Source organism: Cygnus olor, chromosome 1 (genome assembly GCF_009769625.2).
Source record: "Cygnus olor isolate bCygOlo1 chromosome 1, bCygOlo1.pri.v2, whole genome shotgun sequence".
NCBI classification, from domain to species: domain Eukaryota; kingdom Metazoa; phylum Chordata; class Aves; order Anseriformes; family Anatidae; genus Cygnus; species Cygnus olor.
The window spans coordinates 208,804,101-208,824,039 of NC_049169.1; the positions used below are offsets into that span (position 1 = coordinate 208,804,101).

A 19,939-nucleotide genomic window follows, 5' to 3' on the forward strand; every position below is an offset into this window, starting at 1 on the left:
CCCCGCCGCGCTGCGCCGGCGGAGGGGGCGGGGCTTCTGCCGGGCCGACCAATCAGAGAGAGGCGGGGGCGGGGCTTCCCGAGGGGGCGGGGCCGAGCGCGGAGCGGAGCGGAGGGGGAGCGAGGCCGGTGCGTGGGGGCAGGGCGGGGCCGGGGGGGCCGGGAACGGAGGGGCGGGGGGGGTCTGGCGGGGGGGGCGGGGCACGGGGCGGGGGCTGCGGGAACGGGGGGCCGGGAACGGGGGGCCGGTAATGGGGAACCGGTAATGGAGGATCCGGGAACGGGGGTGCGGGAACGGGGGGCCGGTAATGGGGAGCTGGGAAGGGGGGGTACGGTAACGGGGGTGTGGTGGTGGGGAGCCGGGAACGGGGGGCCGGGAACGGGGGTACAGGACCGGGGTCCCCGGAACGGGGAGTCAGTAACAGGGGGCCAGTAACGGGGGTCTGGGAACCGGGGTGTGGTAACGGGGGGCCAGGAACGGGGGGCCGGTAATGGGGGGTGCGGGAATGGGGGTCCGGTTACGGGGGTTCGGTAACAGGGAGCGGGAACGGGGAACCGGTAATGGGGGGTCCTGTAACGGGGGGCCAGTAACGGGGGTGCGGTGACAGGGGGCCGGTAACGGGGGTACGGTAACGTGCCCGGTGTCTGCAGGCCCGGCAGCATGCTGCAGGTTCCGCTGCCCCTGGACCGTGACGGGATCCTGCTCCGGCTCCGTTTCACCACGCTGGCCGTGGGCACCGTGTGCTGCCCCCTGTTCGGGTTCCTCTTCTGCGTCACCTGGTCCCTGCTCTTCCACTTCCAGGAGACCACGGCCACCCACTGCGGGGTGAGTGGCACCGCACCGCACAGCTCGGGTGGCATGGCCCTGGGGGGCCGCGAGCCTCCGCCTCCACCTGAGGTGCGCCGGGACCTCAGGTGTACCTTAAGGTACCTTGTAGGTACCCTGTAAGTCCTTAAGGTACCGTATAGGTACCCTATAGGTCCGTAAGGTACCTTATAGGTACCTTATAGGTACTCTATAGGTCCTTAAGGTACCTTATAGGTACGCTATAGGTCCTTAAGATACCTTATACGTGCCTTATGGGTACCCTATAAGTCCTTCAGGTACTTTATAGGTACCCTATAGGTCCTTAAGATACCTTATACGTACCTTATAGGTGCCCTATAGGTCCTTAAGGTACCTTATAGGTACGCTATAGGTCCTTAAGATACCTTATACGTGCCTTATGGGTACCCTATAAGTCCTTCAGGTACTTTATAGGTACCTTATAGGTCCTTAAGATACCTTATACGTACCTTATAGGTACCCTATAGGTCCTCAAGATACCTTATACGTACCTTATAGGTGCCCTATAGGTCCTTAAGGTACCTTATAGGTACTCTATAGGTCCTTAAGGTACGTTATAGATGCTATATAAGTACTTAAGGTACCTTATAGGTACTCTGTAGGTCCTTAAGGTACGTTATAGATACTATGTAAGTCCTTAAGGTACCCTATAGGTCCTTAAGGTATCTTATAGGTACCCTATAGGCCCGTAAGGTACCTTATAGATACCTTAAAGGAGGCTGTAGCGAGGTGGGGGTTGGTCTATTCTCCCATGTGCCCGGTGACAGGACGAGGGGGAATGGGCTCAAGTTGCGCCAGGGGAGGTTTAGGTTGGATCTTAGGAAGAACTTCTTTACCGAAAGGGTTGTGAGGCATTGGGATGGGCTGCCCAGGGAGGTGGTTGAGTCGCCATCCCTGGAGGTCTTTAAAAGACGTTTAGATGTAGCCCTTAGTGATATGGTTTAGTGGAGGACTTGTTAGTGTTAGGGCAGAGGTTGGACTGGGTGATCTTGAGGTCTCTTCCCACCCAGATGGTTCTGGGGTTCTGTGACCCTGCCACGCACGGCGGGGTGACGGAGGCGGATGGTGGTGAGGAGGCCGTGGGGCAGCACGGCCGCGGTGCAGATTTGGAGAAACGGGCAGCGTGGACATGGGCGCTGCCCCCTCCTCACCGACTGGCCGCGGGTTCCTCAGGCAAAACGTAGTCGGTCTGGGGAACGTCAGTCCCAGGGCTCCGTGGGTTGCTTTGGGCTCCAGGACAGACCGAGCAAGATCCAAAATGGTGACGGTGACAGCAGGAAGGGGACCCTCTTGGGGGGGACCCTCTGGGGAGACCGGAGGTGGCCATTTCCCAACCTGACCTGCTCCCGAGGGAGGTGGGTGGCCACCAGAGGCCCGTATCAGGGATGTGCCAAGACACTGCCAAGCCTCGTACAGCCCCTGTTCCACATGGGCACCAGTGAAGCTGTCGAGAGCAGTCCGAGGCGTATCGCGAAGGACCGCAGAGCCCGTGGTGGGCTCTGGAGCCACAGGCAGGCTCCTCTCCAATCCTGCTGTCCAAGGAAAGGGCTTTGGAAGGACCAGTAAATCCAGCAGACCGGTGCGTGGTGGTGGGGCAGGTGTCAGAGCCAGGGGCTGGGCCTTTTGGGCCGTGGGACCCCGAGAAACCTGGTCTTGTGGGGTCAGAAGGGGTCTGCCCCTCAGGGGAGGGGAAGATCATCTTCGGCTGCAGGCTTGTTGAGCTGGTGCAGAGAGCGTTCAGCTGAGTCCCTGGGCAGGGGGAACCTCACACTCTTGGCAGTTCGGTGCCAGCACCAGCGGTAGATCCCAGAGCCAGGAGAAGGATCAGAGGCCAGCAGGAGAGCACCTGGAGAACAGCACGAAGGAATTCCATCCCCTTCGTCCGACAGAACAACCTAATTAGGGATCCAACTTAACTGCCTCTACGTGAGTGCAGCAGCCTGGGAAGTAGCCGGGGGGAACTGGAAGTTTTAGCTAGTTGGGCTTTGGCCCTTCTGGTGTTCCCACTGCACGGCGTGACCGGCCAGCTTGATGATCCCGAAAGTCTCTTCCAGCCCGGATGCTTCTATGACTCTGTGATTCCCTGGAAGTGTAGTCCTGCCTGGGTTACCTCCTGTGCAGCATTCCCAGCTGGCTCGGGACAGCCCCGAGCCATGCGCTCGTTGTGAGGTTGAGGGGTTCCTGCTTTTCTGTTCCTCCCTGAACACCATCTTTGCTGCTGTCCCTATCAATTTCCTCCATTAGGGATGGGCAGCAAAGCCAACCTCTCTCCTCTCTCTCCAGCTGTGGGGGTGGAGGAGTTTCAGCCCACCGCTGACCAAAGGGAAGGGGCGAGGGCTGGGGACGCGAAGCTGAGGAACCCGAGGGGGTCCCGGAGCTGCTCCCCTGGGGCAGAGCTGGGGCTGGGTGGCCCCGGGGGACGCACCGGGGCTGCTGCCGTGCTGCATGCTGCCCTTCCCGGCTCCCCACGCCTCTCTAAGCTGCTGTATCCCATCAGGTCCCGAACTACCTGCCCTCCATCAGCGCGGCGATCGGCGGCGAGACCCCGCAGCGCTACGTCTGGCGCCTCTGCATCGGGCTGCACTCGGCGCCCCGCTTCCTGGTGGCCGTCGCCTACTGGAACCACTACCAGAGCTGCCACTGCTCCCACCCCCGCTACCCGCGCTTGTGCCACTTCAACCTGCTGCTCAACCTGCTCGAGAACTTTGCCCTCCTCGTGCTGACCTACGTGTCCTCGTCCGAGAACTATGGTAGGTGTCTCCTCCCGCGCCGGGCTCTGCGGAGCTCTGCGTCCCGAGGGCGCTTTGCAGGTAGGCAGCTCGGAGAAACGAAGGTGGTAAAACAAAGAGGTTCTGTAAACGTTGGGGTTTATATGTGGAAGTTACATCCAGCGTGCGGATAGCCCTGTTCTTCCTGGAATTCTTGGGGATGGTGAGTGGCTGAAGCCATAGGCGGGGTTTTTGTGCCCGGCATTGCTGCTTGGTTCCTCCCGTGCTGGGGCCGTGCTCGACGCTTCTCGTCGTGGCTGAGCAAAGAGAGACCAACGCCCGTTGCTGCTACCAGCGCTGCCTCCACACCTGAACTTTGGCTCTGAGCCGGCTTCCAGCCTGAAGTCTCTTGTAGCAGCATTTCAAGCACCCTCCCACAAAAATGTTTGGGCGAAACTCCCTGTGTCAGCCTCAGGGCAAAATCAGAATCTTTCAGGTTAAATCAGCACAAAATAGGATCGTGCTAGGCTAGGAAACACCGTTCAGGAAGGGAAAGGGAAGGGAAAGGAAAACTCCTTTTTCCCACACGGTCTGATCAGAAACGAATCTGAAAGCTGGTGGCACCAGCAGCTGCTCGGTCCTGGGCTACGGAGGTGGTGCCGGGGTTGGTGCGCGAGGACTCGCGTCAGGTCAGCAAGGTGGTGCTGTTGCAGAGGAAACCAAGCCACTTCTGGGACTTGCAGCAGCAGCAGCGTGCTGTGTCCGTGTGCTGTGTCCGTGTGCTGTGTCCGTGTGCTGTGTCCGTGTGCTGTGTCCGTGTGCTGTGTCCGTGTGCTGTGTCTGTGTGCTGTGTCCGTGTGCTGTGTCCGTGTGCTGTGTCTGTGTGCTGTGTCCGTGTGCTGTGTCCGCGTGCTGTGTCCGTGTGCCGTGTCCGTGTGCCGTGTCCGTGTGCCGTGTCTGTGTGCTGTGTCTGTGTGCTGTGTCTGTGTGCTGTGTCCGTGTGCTGTGTCCGTGTGCTGTGTCTGTGTGCCGTGTCTGTGTGCTGTGTCTGTGTGCTGTGTCCGTGTGCTGTGTCTGTGTGCCGTGTCCGTGTGCTGTGTCCGTGTGCTGTGCCCGCGTGCTGTCTGTGTGCTGTGTCTGTGTGCCGTGTCCGTGTGCTGTGTCCGTGTGCTGTGTCCGTGTGCTGTGTCTGTGTGCTGTGTCCGTGTGCTGTGTCCGTGTGCTGTGTCCGTGTGCTGTGTCTGTGTGCCGTGTCCGTGTGCCGTGTCCGTGTGCTGTGTCCGTGTGCTGTGTGCCGTGTGCTGTGTCCGTGTGCCGTGTCCGTGTGCTGTGTCTGTGTGCTGTGTCTGTGTGCCGTGTCCGTGTGCTGTGTCCGTGTGCTGTGTCCGTGTGCTGTGTCTGTGTGCTGTGTCCGTGTGCTGTGTCCGTGTGCTGTGTCCGTGTGCCGTGTCTGTGTGCTGTGTCCGTGTGCTGTGTCTGTGTGCTGTGTCTGTGTGCCGTGTCCGTGTGCTGTGTCCGTGTGCTGTGTCCGTGTGCCGTGTCTGTGTGCTGTGTCCGTGTGCTGTGTGCTGTGTGCTGTGTCCGTGTGCTGTGTCCGTGTGCTGTGTCCGTGTGCTGTGTCCGCGTGCTGTGTCCGTGTGCTGTGTCCGTGTGCCGTGTCTGTGTGCTGTGTCCGTGTGCTGTGTCTGTGTGCTGTGTCTGTGTGCCGTGTCCGTGTGCTGTGTCCGTGTGCTGTGTCCGTGTGCCGTGTCTGTGTGCTGTGTCCGTGTGCTGTGTCCGCGTGCTGTGTCCGTGTGCTGTGTCCGTGTGCCGTGTCTGTGTGCTGTGTCCGTGTGCTGTGTCTGTGTGCTGGGTCTGTGTGCCGTGTCCGTGTGCTGTGTCCGTGTGCTGTGTCTGTGTGCCGTGTCTGTGTGCTGTGTCCGTGTGCTGTGTCCGTGTGCTGTGTCCGTGTGCTGTGTCCGTGTGCTGTGTCTGTGTGCTGTGTCCGTGTGCTGTGTCCGTGTGCTGTGTCCGTGTGCTGTGTCTGTGTGCTGTGTCCGTGTGCTGTGTCTGTGTGCTGTGTCCGTGTGCTGTGTCCGCGTGCTGTGTCCGTGTGCTGTGTCCGTGTGCTGTGTCCGTGTGCTGTGTCTGTGTGCTGTGTCCGTGTGCTGTGTCTGTGTGCTGTGTCCGTGTGCTGTGTCCGTGTGCCGTGTCTGTGTGCTGTGTCCGTGTGCTGTGTCTGTGTGCTGTGTCCGTGTGCTGTGTCTGTGTGCTGTGTCTGTGTGCTGTGTCCGTGTGCTGTGTCCGTGTGCTGTGTCCGTGTGCTGTGTCCGTGTGCTGTGTCCGTGTGCCGTGTCTGTGTGCTGTGTCCGTGTGCTGTGTCCGTGTGCTGTGTCCGTGTGCCGTGTCTGTGTGCTGTGTCCGTGTGCTGTGTCTGTGTGCTGTGTCCGTGTGCTGTGTCTGTGTGCTGTGTCCGTGTGCCGTGTCTGTGTGCTGTGTCCGTGTGCTGTGTCTGTGTGCTGTGTCCGTGTGCTGTGTCCGTGTGCTGTGTCCGTGTGCTGTGTCTGTGTGCTGTGTCCGTGTGCTGTGTCCGCGTGCTGTGTCCGTGTGCTGTGTCCGTGTGCCGTGTCTGTGTGCTGTGTCCGTGTGCTGTGTCTGTGTGCTGTGTCTGTGTGCCGTGTCCGTGTGCTGTGTCCGTGTGCTGTGTCCGCGTGCTGTCTGTGTGCTGTGTCTGTGTGCTGTGTCCGCGTGCTGTGTCCGTGTGCTGTGTCCGTGTGCCGTGTCTGTGTGCTGTGTCCGCGTGCTGTGTCCGCGTGCTGTGTCCGTGTGCTGTGTCCGTGTGCCGTGTCTGTGTGCTGTGTCCGCGTGCTGTGTCCGCGTGCTGTGTCCGTGTGCCGTGTCTGTGTGCTGTGTCCGCGTGCTGTGTCCGCGTGCTGTGTCCGTGTGCTGTGTCCGTGTGCCGTGTCTGTGTGCTGTGTCCGCGTGCTGTGTCCGCGTGCTGTGTCCGTGTGCTGTGTCCGTGTGCCGTGTCTGTGTGCTGTGTCCGTGTGCTGTGTCTGTGTGCTGTGTCTGTGTGCCGTGTCCGTGTGCTGTGTCCGTGTGCTGTGTCCGTGTGCCGTGTCTGTGTGCTGTGTCCGTGTGCTGTGTCCGTGTGCTGTGTCCGTGTGCCGTGTCTGTGTGCTGTGTCCGTGTGCTGTGTCTGTGTGCTGTGTCTGTGTGCCGTGTCCGTGTGCTGTGTCCGTGTGCTGTGTCTGTGTGCCGTGTCTGTGTGCTGTGTCCGTGTGCTGTGTCCGTGTGCTGTGTCCGTGTGTGCTGTGTCCGTGTGCTGTGTCTGTGTGCTGTGTCCGTGTGCTGTGTCCGTGTGCTGTGTCTGTGTGCTGTGTCTGTGTGCTGTGTCTGTGTGCTGTGTCCGTGTGCTGTGTCCGTGTGCTGTGTCCGTGTGCTGTGTCTGTGTGCTGTGTCCGTGTGCTGTGTCCTGTGTGCTGTGTCCGTGTGCTGTGTCCGTGTGCTGTGTCCGTGTGCTGTGTCTGTGTGCTGTGTCCGTGTGCTGTGTCTGTGTGCTGTGTCTGTGTGCCGTGTCCGTGTGCTGTGTCCGTGTGCTGTGTCTGTGTGCCGTGTCTGTGTGCTGTGTCCGTGTGCTGTGTCTGTGTGCTGTGTCTGTGTGCCGTGTCCCTGTGCTGTGTCCGTGTGCTGTGTCGTGTGCCGTGTCTGTGTGCTGTGTCCGTGTGCTGTGTCCGTGTGCTGTGTCCGTGTGCTGTGTCCGTGTGCTGTGTCTGTGTGCTGTGTCCGTGTGCTGTGTCCGTGTGCTGTGTCTGTGTGCTGTGTCTGTGTGCTGTGTCTGTGTGCTGTGTCCGTGTGCTGTGTCCGCGTGCTGTGTCCGTGTGCTGTGTCCGTGTGCTGTGTCCGTGTGCTGTGTCCGTGTGCTGTGTCTGTGTGCTGTGTCCGTGTGCTGTGTCCGTGTGCTGTGTCCGTGTGCTGTGTCTGTGTGCTGTGTCTGTGTGCTGTGTCCGTGTGCTGTGTCCGTGTGCTGTGTCCGTGTGCTGTGTCCGTGTGCTGTGTCCGTGTGCTGTGTCTGTGTGCTGTGTCTGTGTGCTGTGTCCGTGTCTGTGTCCGTGTGCTGTGTCTGTGTGCTGTGTCCGTGTGCTGTGTCCGTGTGCTGTGTCTGTGTGCTGTGTCCGTGTGCTGTGTCCGTGTGCTGTGTCCGTGTGCCGTGTCTGTGTGCTGTCCGTGTGCTGTGTCTGTGTGCTGTGTCCGTGTGCCGTGTCTGTGTGCTGTGTCCGTGTGCTGTGTCCGTGTGCCGTGTCTGTGTGCTGTGTCTGTGTGCTGTGTCCGTGTGCTGTGTCCGCGTGCTGTGTCCGTGTGCTGTGTCCGTGTGCCGTGTCTGTGTGCTGTGTCCGTGTGCTGTGTCTGTGTGCTGTGTCTGTGTGCCGTGTCCGTGTGCTGTGTCCGTGTGCTGTGTCCGCGTGCTGTCTGTGTGCTGTGTCTGTGTGCTGTGTCCGCGTGCTGTGTCCGTGTGCTGTGTCCGTGTGCCGTGTCTGTGTGCTGTGTCCGCGTGCTGTGTCCGCGTGCTGTGTCCGTGTGCCGTGTCTGTGTGCTGTGTCTGTGTGCTGTGTCCGTGTGCTGTGTCCGTGTGCTGTGTCTGTGTGCTGTGTCTGTGTGCTGTGCCCGCGTGCTGTGTCGGCTGCTCTGCGCTCAGCTGGGTGACGAGGGTGAATAAATCCCGCGCCCAGCCACGGGACCGCGCTCAGGGGTTGCAGTCGCAGAGCACTGCAGAGAGAAAGGCCAGAGCGGGTGGGTTTGGAGCAGGGCTGGTGAGGGGGAGCCGGCGGCAGAGGTTTGTCTGCTTGCAGGAAGGGGATGTGGGGCGCAGCTGATCTCGTGCAGGGGGGATCTCACAGGGGTGAGGGAAGCTCCCTCCAAGGATAGGTGCGGTGGGTCTGGAAGCCCTTTGGTTGCCTTTCGAAATGGGCCGGGGCCCCTGGGGCCCCCCAGCACTGCCGTGACCGTGCCTGTGGGGCTGAGCAGGTCCAGGACCCAGGCTGCTCGTGCCCCACAGGGCCGTCGGGGCCCAGAACAGAGCCCTGCAGGCGCGTCCTGGTTTCTTGCCAGGTGGTTGTTTGGAGACGTTGCGTCCTGCACACCAGAAGGACGTGGTTCCACTGCTGTCGTGGAAAACCAACCAGCCAGTGCATGAAGCACAGCACTTCAGGCCGCTGAGACGGCTGGCAGCTCGGTGCAAGCTTATTTTCCTGCTCGCAGATGCTGTCCCGTTTTGCAGCGCAGCGGCTGATTTCTCTGCTCCTCACCCGGGAGTCGTGCCCAGAGCAGCCCATCCTGGGGCTCTCGCTTGCGTGCTGGACGTCAGCCCCATAAAGCCTCCCACCAGCCGGGCACTCGCTGGCTTAACCTGGGCCTTCACCGGTCAGCCCGTGGCACTGGGGCCAAGAAAGGAGCCCAAGGACTTCCCCTGGATGCTCCAAGACTGCCTCACCTGAGCCCCACGCTGCCCCAGGGTTCGAGCAGACCCTTCCTCCAGTCCTGTTCATGGGCGTTTGCTCCCCGTGGGGAGCGCAGCACGGGGCTGGTGTGAGCTCACCAACAGCTCCGCGTGCTGCGAATCCTGGTGCTCTGGGGGTGGAAGCCTCTGGCAGACGGAGGTCTGTGGCCCTGGGGCTTTCTGCCCAGCTCCCTGCCCTCTTCCCATGCCGCTGCCCCCTGCGAGGCATCCCGGTACCACCCTGCGCCTCGGGCAGCAGTGAGGAAGAGGAGGATGCAGTGCAGCAGAGGAAGGGCAGAAGCCGCGCTGAAAGCTGAGGCCAGCCCCGCCTCGCAGCTCCTCATTGCAGCTCCTCAGGTCTGTAGGGAAAGCTTCGGAGCTGGAGGAGGCGGGCACGGGTTACCCACCCCTGCAGGCGCTGCTCGCAGCCCCAGCTCCGAGAGCTCCTTCCCACCGCTGCTTCCCTTCCTCCGCAGCTGGGATGAGAAGGAAGGGGGAGCGTGTTTTATGGCCGGGTGTCTTGACTGTGAACTCAGCCCCCGGGCTTGGTTCCTGGAGAAAAGGCCGGGAAACTTCTGTTTTATTTAGTTCCTGGAGAAAAGGCCAAGAAACTTGTTTTATTTTTTTTTTTCATAGAAACACTCCTTTAAAAATCTCTCATCTGGAATTGCTGGGGTCTGTGTGTGGCTTTGGGGGTCTGCGAGCTGCTTCAGTTCAGAGCTCCAGCCAGCCGCGTTTCCAGCCTGATAAGTCGGTGTCAGCTCAGTGACGCAGGGTGGCCTCGGTGCTGGCGACAGCAGTTAGTGGCTGGGTTGAATGCAGGAGGCCGGATCCCTTTCTGGACCCCTGACTGTCTCACTGCAAACCTCCCTCCGTGCCTCGGGTCGCCCGTCCCTCCCAGGGGCGCTAATGGTGACGCTGAGCCGCTGCCCAGGGCGCCTGCGGCTTACAGCCACGCTCGGCTCGAGGCTCCTCGCCTCGGGGCTAAGCCCTCCTGAACACATCGTGCCTGCTACGAGGCTCACGTCCCACGCCTGCCCCGGGCTTAGAGGGAGCCACGAGGACAGATCCCTTTGCTGCCAGCTCTCCCTCCCCCTTCTCGGCACGGCTGGCGCGATGCTGCGCTGTCCTGTCAAGGCTCCTCGGCCGCTGCTCGCCCTTGGCACAGCATCCCCGGGGCATGGGGGCCGCCAGCAGGGCCGTGCCCAGCGGCTCTTTGCCCTCTCAAAGCCTGTCCCTTCCCCCTGTGCTCTCAGCTCACTTCCGTGCCCAGATTTAACAGGAAACCTGTTGTCTCGTTGATTCAGCAATCCACGAAAATGCCTTCATCGTCTTTATCACGTCGGCTCTGGGCCACATGCTCCTGACGTGCATCCTCTGGAGGATGACTAAGAAACACACAGTAAGTCCCGAGGTACAGACACTTTCCTTTCTTCTCTGCGCGCTGCGCTCGGGGCCGGGGCTCTCGGCTGGCGGTGGCAGGGCTTCACCTGTACCTCACTTTGAAATAACCCGAACCGGGTGGGAAAACCCTTGACGTTGGAGTGAAAGGGGCGGAAGGGAAGGCGGTCACCAAAACCCACGATTTGGTCCAATTTACCAGAACAAACCAGGGAGGAATGTCTTAATTTCCTCCTCTCTCGTTTTCACATGGAGCTGACACCTGACCAGCCACCCGGCCCGTGTCCCCCGGGGTCTGCCCTGCCTGAGGGTGCCCGTTTGGGGCCCTGCCGGGGCGCGGTGACCCTGCTGCTCCTGCCAACGGGGGCGGCTGCGGCGGCGGGACGCAGGCACCGTGCAAGCCCTCTGCTCCGGGGAGGAGCTGCCCCGAGCGCTCCTGGCGGTCCTGCCGAGCGGGATGGCCGTGGGTCTTGTTGTCCGGGGGGGCCGTGGGCTCGGGGGCCCCCTGGCCAGGCAGAGAGCCAGGCTTCTGGCTCCGTCACCTGGACGCGGCTCTACCTGGCGCCCTGTCGGTTCCGCACCACGAGCGTGCCACGAGCGGCAGCACAGGACGGGAGGCTCGGCGGTGCGAGCGCTCCGTCTGCCTGCACGCAGCTCTGCCTGGGGCCCCGGATCTCTGTGCTTTCCCTCCCCGCCCTGCTGCCCCCGTCCCGCCCTCCCTGCCCCAGGTTCCAGCACCGCTGGGCAGCAGGTCCCCGAGCCGTGCGGCACAGGGCCGGTGGTGGCCTCGCAAAGCAGAACTGGGTGAAGCCACGCGGGACGTGCGCGCACCGCTCTGTCCTGGGGCTGGGGAGCTGGCGAGGGGTGGGAGCACACGTCTGCCAAGTGAGGGCGTGCGGAGCAGGATGGGCGCTGTGCCTGGGGCTGGCACGGACAGCCACAGAGCGTGCTTCAGTAGGGCTCCCGCTTCATCACATCCGTTTGTCCTCCCCTTCTGACAGTTCACCGAGCCTGTACGGCTGCTGGCTTGTTTCGGGTACCCAGGAAAGCAGCGTCCGGCACTTGTGCTCGGCTGCAGGCTGCACCACGGAAGGGGCTTCTGAGGCTCTCAGGGCGCTGGGGCACGTGCAGGTCTCGGAGGCGGGCAGGGGACAGGGCTGCACCTCGGATCTGCCCCAACGGGGTGGTGTTCGCGTGGTCAGCAGTGTCTGCCGACCGACCTCAGCGCGTCTGGGGGGCCGCACGCTGCTGCTGCCCGGGCTAAGAACCGGCAGAAGGCTGCGGCCGTTGCTCTGCGGCCGTGGCAGCGGTTTGCCAAGCCAGGTGGCTTCGCCGTGCTTGCGGTCTGGTGGCGGGACAGAGCGTGGGCGACAGGAGCCCCGGGGCAGCGCGCTGCAAAGGGAGCAGCGGGCGTGCGGAAATCACCCCTTGGCTTCCCAGTAGCTTCCTCTATTTCATCTTTTTTTTTTTGCTTTCCCTGTTTTTGCACCCCCTGCACCTCTCCCTCGCAGTCCTGCAGCTCAGATGAGGGCTCCCCGAGCAGCATGTGCCAACAGGACGCGTGTGCCTGCGGGCGTGACAGCTCCGTAACACCAAGACCAGCTCGTGGCACGTTGGCAGCAGCGCTCGTCCTGCTGTTGGCTCCCGGGAGCACCGGCTCGGATGCGGGCTGTGAGCTCGGTGGACGTTCCCGTGCCACGCCGGAGCATGCGCTCGGTGCCTTTCGGCACACCCGGCCGCGCTGCAGCGGGCAGGGCGCTGTGGCCCCACGTGTCCCTGCCACACGGCAGCGTGGCTGCGGGGAGGATGAGGGCGAGCAACCTGCCAGTAGGCAGCCGGCTTCTGTCTGCTGATCTCCAGGGGGGTGTCTCTGAACTCTGTGCTGGGAAACGCGGGGACCAAAGTCCTTGCACCAGCCCGAGGTGCCCCTTTGCCGTCTGGCAGCACTTCTGCCTGCAGGCTGTCCTCCGGCCGCATCGCCCCGGGGCCGTTCCTCTCCTTGCCGGGAGGCCGGCACAGCGAGCAGAGGTGTCCTTTCTGCCCAGAGCCCTCCCCACACGGCTGCACCCCCGCATCCCCTGCATCTGAAGGGGCTGTGAGGTGTGGGGAGCACCCTGCACCCGCAGAGCTTACGGGCTCCACGTGTCTCGGCTGCTCGTCCTCGCTGCCGTCCCCTCCCCGATGCTGCAGGGCTCGAGCCGAGCCTGCAGTCAGCACGCGGGGTCGGGTCTTGGTGTGTGTGCCCAGCCCAGCACCGGGCCACGTGCGAGCGGCCCCGGGTGGCCCCGCTGGAGCAGGGCTTGAAGCAGGTAGCACAAAGCCAGAGACACCCACCTGGAGATCGGCAGACCCGGAGGTGCCCCAGCCTCAGCCACGCTGGCATGGAGAGGGGCTGCGTGGGGACAGCGCCCAGCGGCTCTGGGTTGGTTGTAAGAGGCCCCAGGCTCTCCCCCTGGACAGGATTAGACTCGGAGCTCAGCACCCAGAGCTGTGGGTGCAGAGGAGGCAGCGCAGCCCAGGACCCCAGGAAACCTGGCCCCGAGCCCGGGCTGGTTTCGATGGGGCTGCGGGGCCGCCTGTCAGCAGATGGTGCTGTCGCCCGGGGAGCGAGGTCCTCTGGAAAAGAAAGTGCGTGTGCAACGGAAAAGCTCTCGCATTAAACCCTTCTGGAAGCGGCGGGTCCGGGACTGAGCCCGCGGCGGGGGGAGGCCTCCCCGGGGAGCTGCCCGTCCGCAGGGCGGCTCTGGCGCCCCGTCGGCACCTCCAAAACGCAGCCGGGGCTCTGCCGTGAGTCGCTCTCATAACGCCCCCCGTCTCTGGGCCGGGCAAAATTATGTGGGGTTTGTCCTGCTGCTCGGCTTCCCTGGGCTCGTCCCGTGGCCCCAGTGCGAGTCTGGGGGCTGTGCTCGGGGCCACGAGGCGAGCACGGGGCCGTGCCGGGGGCCGCTGCGGGCATGGTGCCGGTGCCACATCCTCCTCGCCCCGCGCCGTGTGGCCAGCGGGGACTGCCCGGCCCAGCAGGGAGAAGCGCGGCAGCTGCTGAGCTGGCCGGATTGTGCCGTGCGCTGGGAGCCTCGCGGGGTTATTTTAGGGGAGAGCACGGGCTGTCTCTTCTCGCAGGGAAAGCCAAGGGTGCCCAGGAACGGCCCTGGTGGTGCCTCGGAGCCGGGCTCCGGCTCGCTTCACCTCGGTCGTGGGGCAATTTGTTCACCTCTGCCATCCCCCAGCCCTGGAGCAGGAGCAGCGTCTGCACCCCGAAGTCATCGTGTCCAGCCCCGCCGCGGCCGTGGCGTTTCTTCCAGCCCCTTGCCCGGCCTCGTCTCAGAGGCTCCGAGCAGAGGCGCTTTCCCCACCCGCTGCCAGGGCGCTGCTCTAGGGCTGTGCTCGGCTGGTGACAAAGCGTCCCCTCTGCTGCTCCCAGGAACCATTCCCTGCAGAGGGCAGGTCCCCGGGAGCGAGGGATGGGGCTCCTGGCAGTGTGAGCCCCGTGCCCTGGCCCACCTGCAGCTGGGGAAGCCGCCAGAGCTCCCCGACCGAGCCCGGGTTTGCCAGGGCTGAACCTGGGGCCGTTTCTGGGCCAGGTCCCCGCGCCGTCCCACCCCGCAGGAGGGCGCAGAGCCGCAGCGCGGCGGCACCGGGGCCCTTCGCTGGAGGCCCCGAAGCTGCCGGGCTGCGCTGGGGTGAGCACGTGTGTGACAGGAATCGGTGTTGCAAAAGCCTCGCGCTCCCCAGGGCGCGTGTTGCAACCGCCTGCTGCAAGGGCAGGAAGGTGCTGGGGAACTGGCTCGCAATGGGGAAGCGCAGACGGTTTCCAGCTGCAGAGAACGAGAGAAAGGAAAATAAAGCTCTGCGGGGGGGGGGAAAGGAAAGCGGGCAGGGAGGAGGAGGGGAAGGGGCACCAGATGGGCGCTCGGGGGGGAAAAGGAAAACGGTCAGAGCCTCCAGTGGGTGGAACCCCGCGCTGCGCCCCGCACACGCCTGGCACATCGCTGCGGCCGCTCCCCAGCGCAGCCCCTGCTCCGGGCCAGCTGCAGGCCCCCGCAGCCCCGTGCCACGGGGAGCAGCGCAGCCGGGCAGCCTGGTTTCACTTCTTGTTTGCAAACACATTTCTCCTCTTCCCCGGCAGCTGGCGTCACCCTCGTCTGCGTTCCGGCCCGGAGACACGCATGCACGCGCGCAGCGGCCGGGCGCTGGGGCCGTGCCGTGCTGTGCCTCCGTGCCGTGCCGTGCCGTGCCACCCCGCTGTGCCGAGCCGTGCCGTGCCGTGCCAAACTGCCAGCCCCTCGGGAGCTGAGCTGCGAGCGGGGTCCGTGAGCACGCGTGGTTTCAGCCCAGCTCCCCGCCAGCGATCGCCTGCAGCGCGGCGACAGCGGCCCGCGGCGGCGGCTCACCCGAGGCCGCTATAAATATCCCGGCGCTCAGCTCGCGCTGCTGGAGCCGCTCGGCTTCGCGTTCACCGCAGGGAAGCCAGAAGCGCTCTCGGGGGCGAGCTGGGCCGGCGTGCAGCACGTAGCCCCCGGGAAGGGCCGGCTCCCAGCGCAGAGAGGGTCTCTGGAAAACCCGAGCCCCCTGCGTGGGACGCGGTTGGGACTGGCGCTTGGTCTGCACGTGGAATGTTGACGCGTTTTGAACTAATTCACCTTTGCCCTCCTGTGACACGTCCCCGTGGGGCACTGAGGCATAAACCCCGCAGGGACCCTCCCCGGAGGTGGTGGAGGAGCAGGCAGGATGCGTGCCTCCTGCTGCCCGTCCCGCAGCTCCACGGCTGGGGCTCGCGGCGCGGGGCTCTCCCCAGAGGGAAGGGGTGGCTGGGGGCTGTCCGTGGGCTCGGCACGGGGCACAGGGCACGGGGCCATGCCCCTCCACACTGGTGGGTGCAGCCAGTGCCGTTTTGTCCTCCTGTCCCCCCCTGTCTGCCTCCCGCTCCTGACTCACCTTTGCGTGCACGGGGCAGTGTGCTGCAGCTCAGAGCCTGCAAACTGCGGCTCTAAATATAACGCGCCTGTGGTTTGCTGGGCCAGACGCGTGTCCAAACGCAGAGGGCTGGCTCAGGGGGCTGTGTGCGTGAGGAGCAGCGTGCGGGGGTCGGGGGCCGTGTCCACCAGGAAGCACGAAGTCCCGGTTTCCATCGATGCGCTGCACCGGTGCCGGGACAGGGACAGGGACAGGCACAGGGGTCTCCATGGCCATGCTGTCAGGCCGCCCTGCCTGGCTCAGCACGTATCCCGAGCTTGTCCCATGTCCCTGGGACTGCCTTGTCCCTCTTGTCGCCCACCTGCAGCTGGAGCACGGGCTGTGAGGGGCTGCCTCAGGCTCCTGCTTGGAGCCCCTGCGCCCCCCCCCCGGTGCTGCCTGGGCCCCCCCTGCCCTCCAGAGCTGTCTGCCCCGCGGCTTAGCTCGGCTTTTCCCTGCAGCGGGGGGGTGAGACTCTGGGCTGAGCCCATCCCGAGGAAGGATTATAGAGAAAAACAGCTAATTAGGTGCTGCCCAGGGCAGAATTAATCCTCAGTGCCAGGGCACGTGCAGCTCAGCCCCGTACCCTGCAGCTCTGCGCCTGCGGCACCGTTCCCGTCCCAGCTCTTGGCCGCCAAGTCCTGGGGGCACTTGAAGGAACCTGGCTGTGCCGTAATCCCGCTGCAAGCAGCGCCTTCCTGCAGGGCTTGTCGTCGGGGGCTGGGGGGACGGAGCGTGGGGAGGTGCTGTGTGACGCAGTGCATGAAGGTGGAGGAGCTCAGAGCTGCGTGGTGCCACGGGGTGCAGCGCAGCACCACCAGGTGCAGAGTAGTGCACTGGACGTGGTGCAGTGCAGCTCAGTGAAGCAGTGCAGCATGGTGCAGTGCAGCACGGTGCCCCGAGGTGTGGTGCAGTGCCCTGTGCTGCCATGCAGCAGAGCACAGTGCCACGAGGTGTGGTGCGGTGCCACAAGGTGTGGAGCAATGCCACATGCTGCCATGCAGTGCAGCACGGTGCCACGAGGTGCAACAAGGTGCAGCGCAGCACGGTGCCACAAGGTGTGGCACGGAGCAGTGCACCACGGTGTCACGAGGTGCGGTGCAGTGCCACGAGGTGCGGTGCAGTGCCACGTGCTGCCATGCAGCGCAGAACAGTGCCACGAGGTGTGTTGCGGTGCCATGTGCTGTCATGCAGCACAGCAGGGTGCCATGAGGCGCAGCACGGTGCCACAAGGTGCAGTGCAGTGCCATGTGCTGCCATGTGGTGCAGCGCGCTGCCACGAGGTGCAGCATGGTGCAGCACAGCACGGTGCCACGAGGTGCGGTGCGGTGCCACCTGCTGCCATGCAGCACAGCATGGTGCCACAAAGTGCGGCGCAGCGCAGTGCAGCACGGTGCCACGAGGTGCAGTGCAGTGCCATGTGCTGCCATGTGGTGCAGCGCGCTGCCACGAGGTGCAGCATGGTGCAGCACAGCACGGTGCCACGAGGTGCGGTGCGGTGCCACCTGCTGCCATGCAGCACAGCATGGTGCCACAAAGTGCGGCGCAGCGCAGTGCAGCACGGTACCACGAGGTGCGGTGCGGTGCCTCGAGGTGTGGTGCAGTGCCACATGCTGCCATGCAGCGCAGCACGGTGCCACGAGGCGCAGCACACTGCAGAGCAGCCCGGCGTGCTGTACAGCTTGATGCAGCGCCGCGGGGCGCAGCTCAGCGCGATGTGGTGCAGCGAGGCGCAGTGCCGCAGCGCAGGAGCCGGAGAGCGGGGCGCTGCCGCTCACCTTGCTGAGACGAGCGGGGCTCCACCGCTGCCTCTGGCGTGCGACTGTTTCCGCTGCCGTGGGACCTGGATGAAAACAAGGCTGTGCCGTGACCCGCTTTTCCGGTGCGAAACTTTGCATAACGCGGCCGTGGGCCCGCGCGCTGCCTGCTGCCGAGCACCGGCTGGCACCGCCGCGCTCCACCCCGCGCCGCCCAGCGCACCCCCAGCTCCTCGCCCTGTGCTCCCGGTGGGCGAGCGGGGCTGGCGCAAGGGGGGCGGCCATGGGGTGTAGGGGAGCGCCGGGAGGCGTCGGGCTGAGCTCCCCGAGCCCCCAGATGGCAACCGTAACCGCGAGGCCGCCCTTCCTCTCTGGGTTTTCCTCCCCGCCGCAACCTGTTTGTGCTCAGGGCGGCGGGCTGAGCCTGCAGGCGCGCTTTCGGTGGGGTAATGGAAAGTGTGATGGGGCAATTTAAATTTTCCTTATTCTCAGCAGTCCCTGAAAATGGAGTTTTTGTCTCACGTGAAACATCAGGCGAGAGGAAAATTCCCCTCCCACTCAGCAGCAGGAATAACAACCAGGGCCCGGGGGGCCGTGGGTGGCATCCCCGTGTCCTCCGCCTGGGTCCAACCCTGATGCTGGCGCTCACCAGGGACGCGTGCCCGAGCCCTGCTGCGGCTCGCGCGGTGCCTCCCACGCGGCACCGGCTGCCCACGCTGGTGAATTCCCCACGCCTGGGGCTGGAGGATCCGTGTCTGGTTGTGCCATTGCCCCTTCCCTGGCTGCCAGTGTGAGCTCTGCTGCAGGCACTGTTCCCAGATGCTAGCAGTGCCAGGGCACGGTGCAGTGCAGGGGGCTGGTGGGGTCTGCCCATGTCCCATGTCCCCACGGTGCCACGTGCGCCGTGACGGGGACGGATCCAGCACCGGGGCCATGCGGGCGGCCAGGCTGTGAGCAGGTGCCCTCGGTCTCTTCCAGGAGCGCAAGTCGTACAAGTGGAAGCAGCTGCTCTTCTTCTTTACCTTCATCACCTTCGCGTTTGCCGTGTGTGTCTACTTCCACCACAACTGGTACTGCGGGCCTGGAGGTACGGACGTGCACCTCTGTGCCGCTCGGCCGTGCCGGGGTGCGGGGAAGGGGCCGGGGTCACCCTGCTCAGAGCGGCTGTGGCGCAGCAGGAGCCCCCGCGCAGGATGGTGCCCAGCCGCCCTTCTCCTGCCCTCCTCTGCCCTGCATCTGGCTGAGGCCTGGCACCGAGCCCCTGCCCCGCGTCCTTGCAGCCCTGGGACGTGTCCCCAAGAGGTCCCCAAGGCCTGGGGACAAATCCGGCTGCAGGGCGGCACTTCCCACTAACCCGCTGCGTTTCCTCTGCCAGTTTACACCATTTTTGCTTTCCTGGAGTACCTGGTTGTCCTCTCCAACATGGCCTTCCACATGACTGCCTTCTGGGACTTCAGCAACAAGGAGCTGGTGGTGAGCTCCATGCTGGAAGACAAGCACTTCTAGCCGGGCCCTGCACGCCGCCGGGCGCGTCGCCCGTCCCGGAGCCGGCCGCAGGCACCCTGGACCGGTGCTGAGCCGTGCCGTGGGTGCAGTCTGCAGCCCCTGCCCGGCGGGGCTGTGGGCGAGGGGTTTGTGCCTGCCGGTAGCCGGGGCTCTCCCGTGGAGGCACTAGACCCGCGGCGGGGACAGGAAGCCGAGCCCCTTCCCTCTGTGCTGCGGCGCTCGGGGCAGAGCCCCCCCCTGCTGCCGCAGACATCTCCGTGTCCTGGGCTCCACGTGTTGGTGCTGTGCGTGGTCCCTGCCCATGGCCAGAGCTCTCATACACAGGGGACACGGGGACCCGCGTGGCCAAGGCTCCCTGCCCCAGCTCCCTCCTGGCCTTGGGACGCAGGGGAGGGCAGGCAAGGGGTCAGGCGGCTGCTGCCTGGTTCTTTGGAGGGTCCTTTCCTTGCCCCACGCTCCAGCTGGGTGGCCTCACGGTTTCTCCTCCAGGCTGGGGGAACTTTGTCAGGGGACCCTTGGCCAAGATCTCCAACAAGGGCTCATGGCCCAGAGGGGGCTGCGAAGCTTAAGGGAGCCCCCACCCCGTGTCTCTCCAGTCGCACCCCCAGAACTGAGCAGCGTGAACGCCTCGGGCGGTTCGCTGCAGGGCTGGGGCAGAGCTGGGCACAAGCTGCAGAGGCTGGGGCTGAGCCAGGCCCCTCGGAGCCCCGGCACTGCAATGGGGCAAAGGCGCCCCGGGCCGAGCTGGAGGGGCCCCGGCCAGGGTCCCAGTGGGGCTGGGCAGCCCCTCGCACGTCTCCACCCGTGCGTGCCCCGCCGCACCGGGTTCCACCCATCCCCCTGCCTGCATGCGTGTGGCGTGGCACCTCCCAGCAGCGTGTTCTCGTTGGTTTTGAGGATGAAATAAAGCACTGAATATTTTTGTGAGCTCTCTGCAGACTCTCTGCCTCCTCACTGCCCTCCCTCCTCCTCCTCCTCACCTCACCATCACCTGCGGCCAGGGCGGGCTGGGGGCTCGGCTCCCTGCAGCTGTGCCTGGAGCTGCTCCGGTGCCCGCGTGGACATCGGCACGATTGGGGCTGAGCTGGCACCCAGCCCAGGGCCACTGTTTTGTGCCCTGTGCCAATCCCTGCAGGCACTGCATCGGGGTGCTGGGCATGGCGGTGCCGCGGTGGCACGCAGCAGGCTGGGGACAGGCACGTGCCCAATCCCCCGGTGCTGCAGCCCGGCACGGCCCTGGCACAGCCCTGGCACTCCACCTGCACCCCTCCCCTCCCCAGGACCCCCAAGGC

The 19,939-nt window shown here is 64.5% G+C and overlaps 2 protein-coding genes across 6 annotated transcripts; one reads left to right on the forward strand and one right to left on the reverse strand.

The window, feature by feature from the left end:
* The first annotated feature begins 75 nt into the window (after positions 1-75).
* Positions 76-19,574, forward strand: PGAP2 (post-GPI attachment to proteins 2). Of its 5 annotated transcripts, none has more exons than XM_040539662.1 (6): positions 76-128; positions 651-825; positions 3,344-3,596; positions 10,338-10,444; positions 18,120-18,228; positions 18,517-19,574. In XM_040539662.1, exons 2-6 carry the CDS (start codon positions 661-663, stop codon positions 18,645-18,647), a joined length of 765 nt encoding a protein of 254 aa, XP_040395596.1. In that variant the 5' UTR covers positions 76-128; positions 651-660; the 3' UTR covers positions 18,648-19,574. The 5 variants fall into 5 exon arrangements, with proteins under 5 accessions (XP_040395596.1, XP_040395687.1, XP_040395510.1 ...); XM_040539753.1 differs by having other exon boundaries at positions 10,338-10,432; XM_040539576.1 differs by lacking the exons at positions 10,338-10,444; positions 18,120-18,228; positions 18,517-19,574 and adding an exon at positions 8,643-10,316.
* LOC121060433 lies at positions 15,937-16,996 on the reverse strand. Its single transcript, XM_040538257.1, has 3 exons — positions 16,785-16,996; positions 16,464-16,719; positions 15,937-16,428 (listed from the first exon to the last, which is right to left on the reverse strand). Exons 1-3 carry the CDS (start codon positions 16,994-16,996, stop codon positions 15,937-15,939), a joined length of 960 nt encoding a protein of 319 aa, XP_040394191.1.
* Positions 19,575-19,939: the final 365 nt, after the last annotated feature.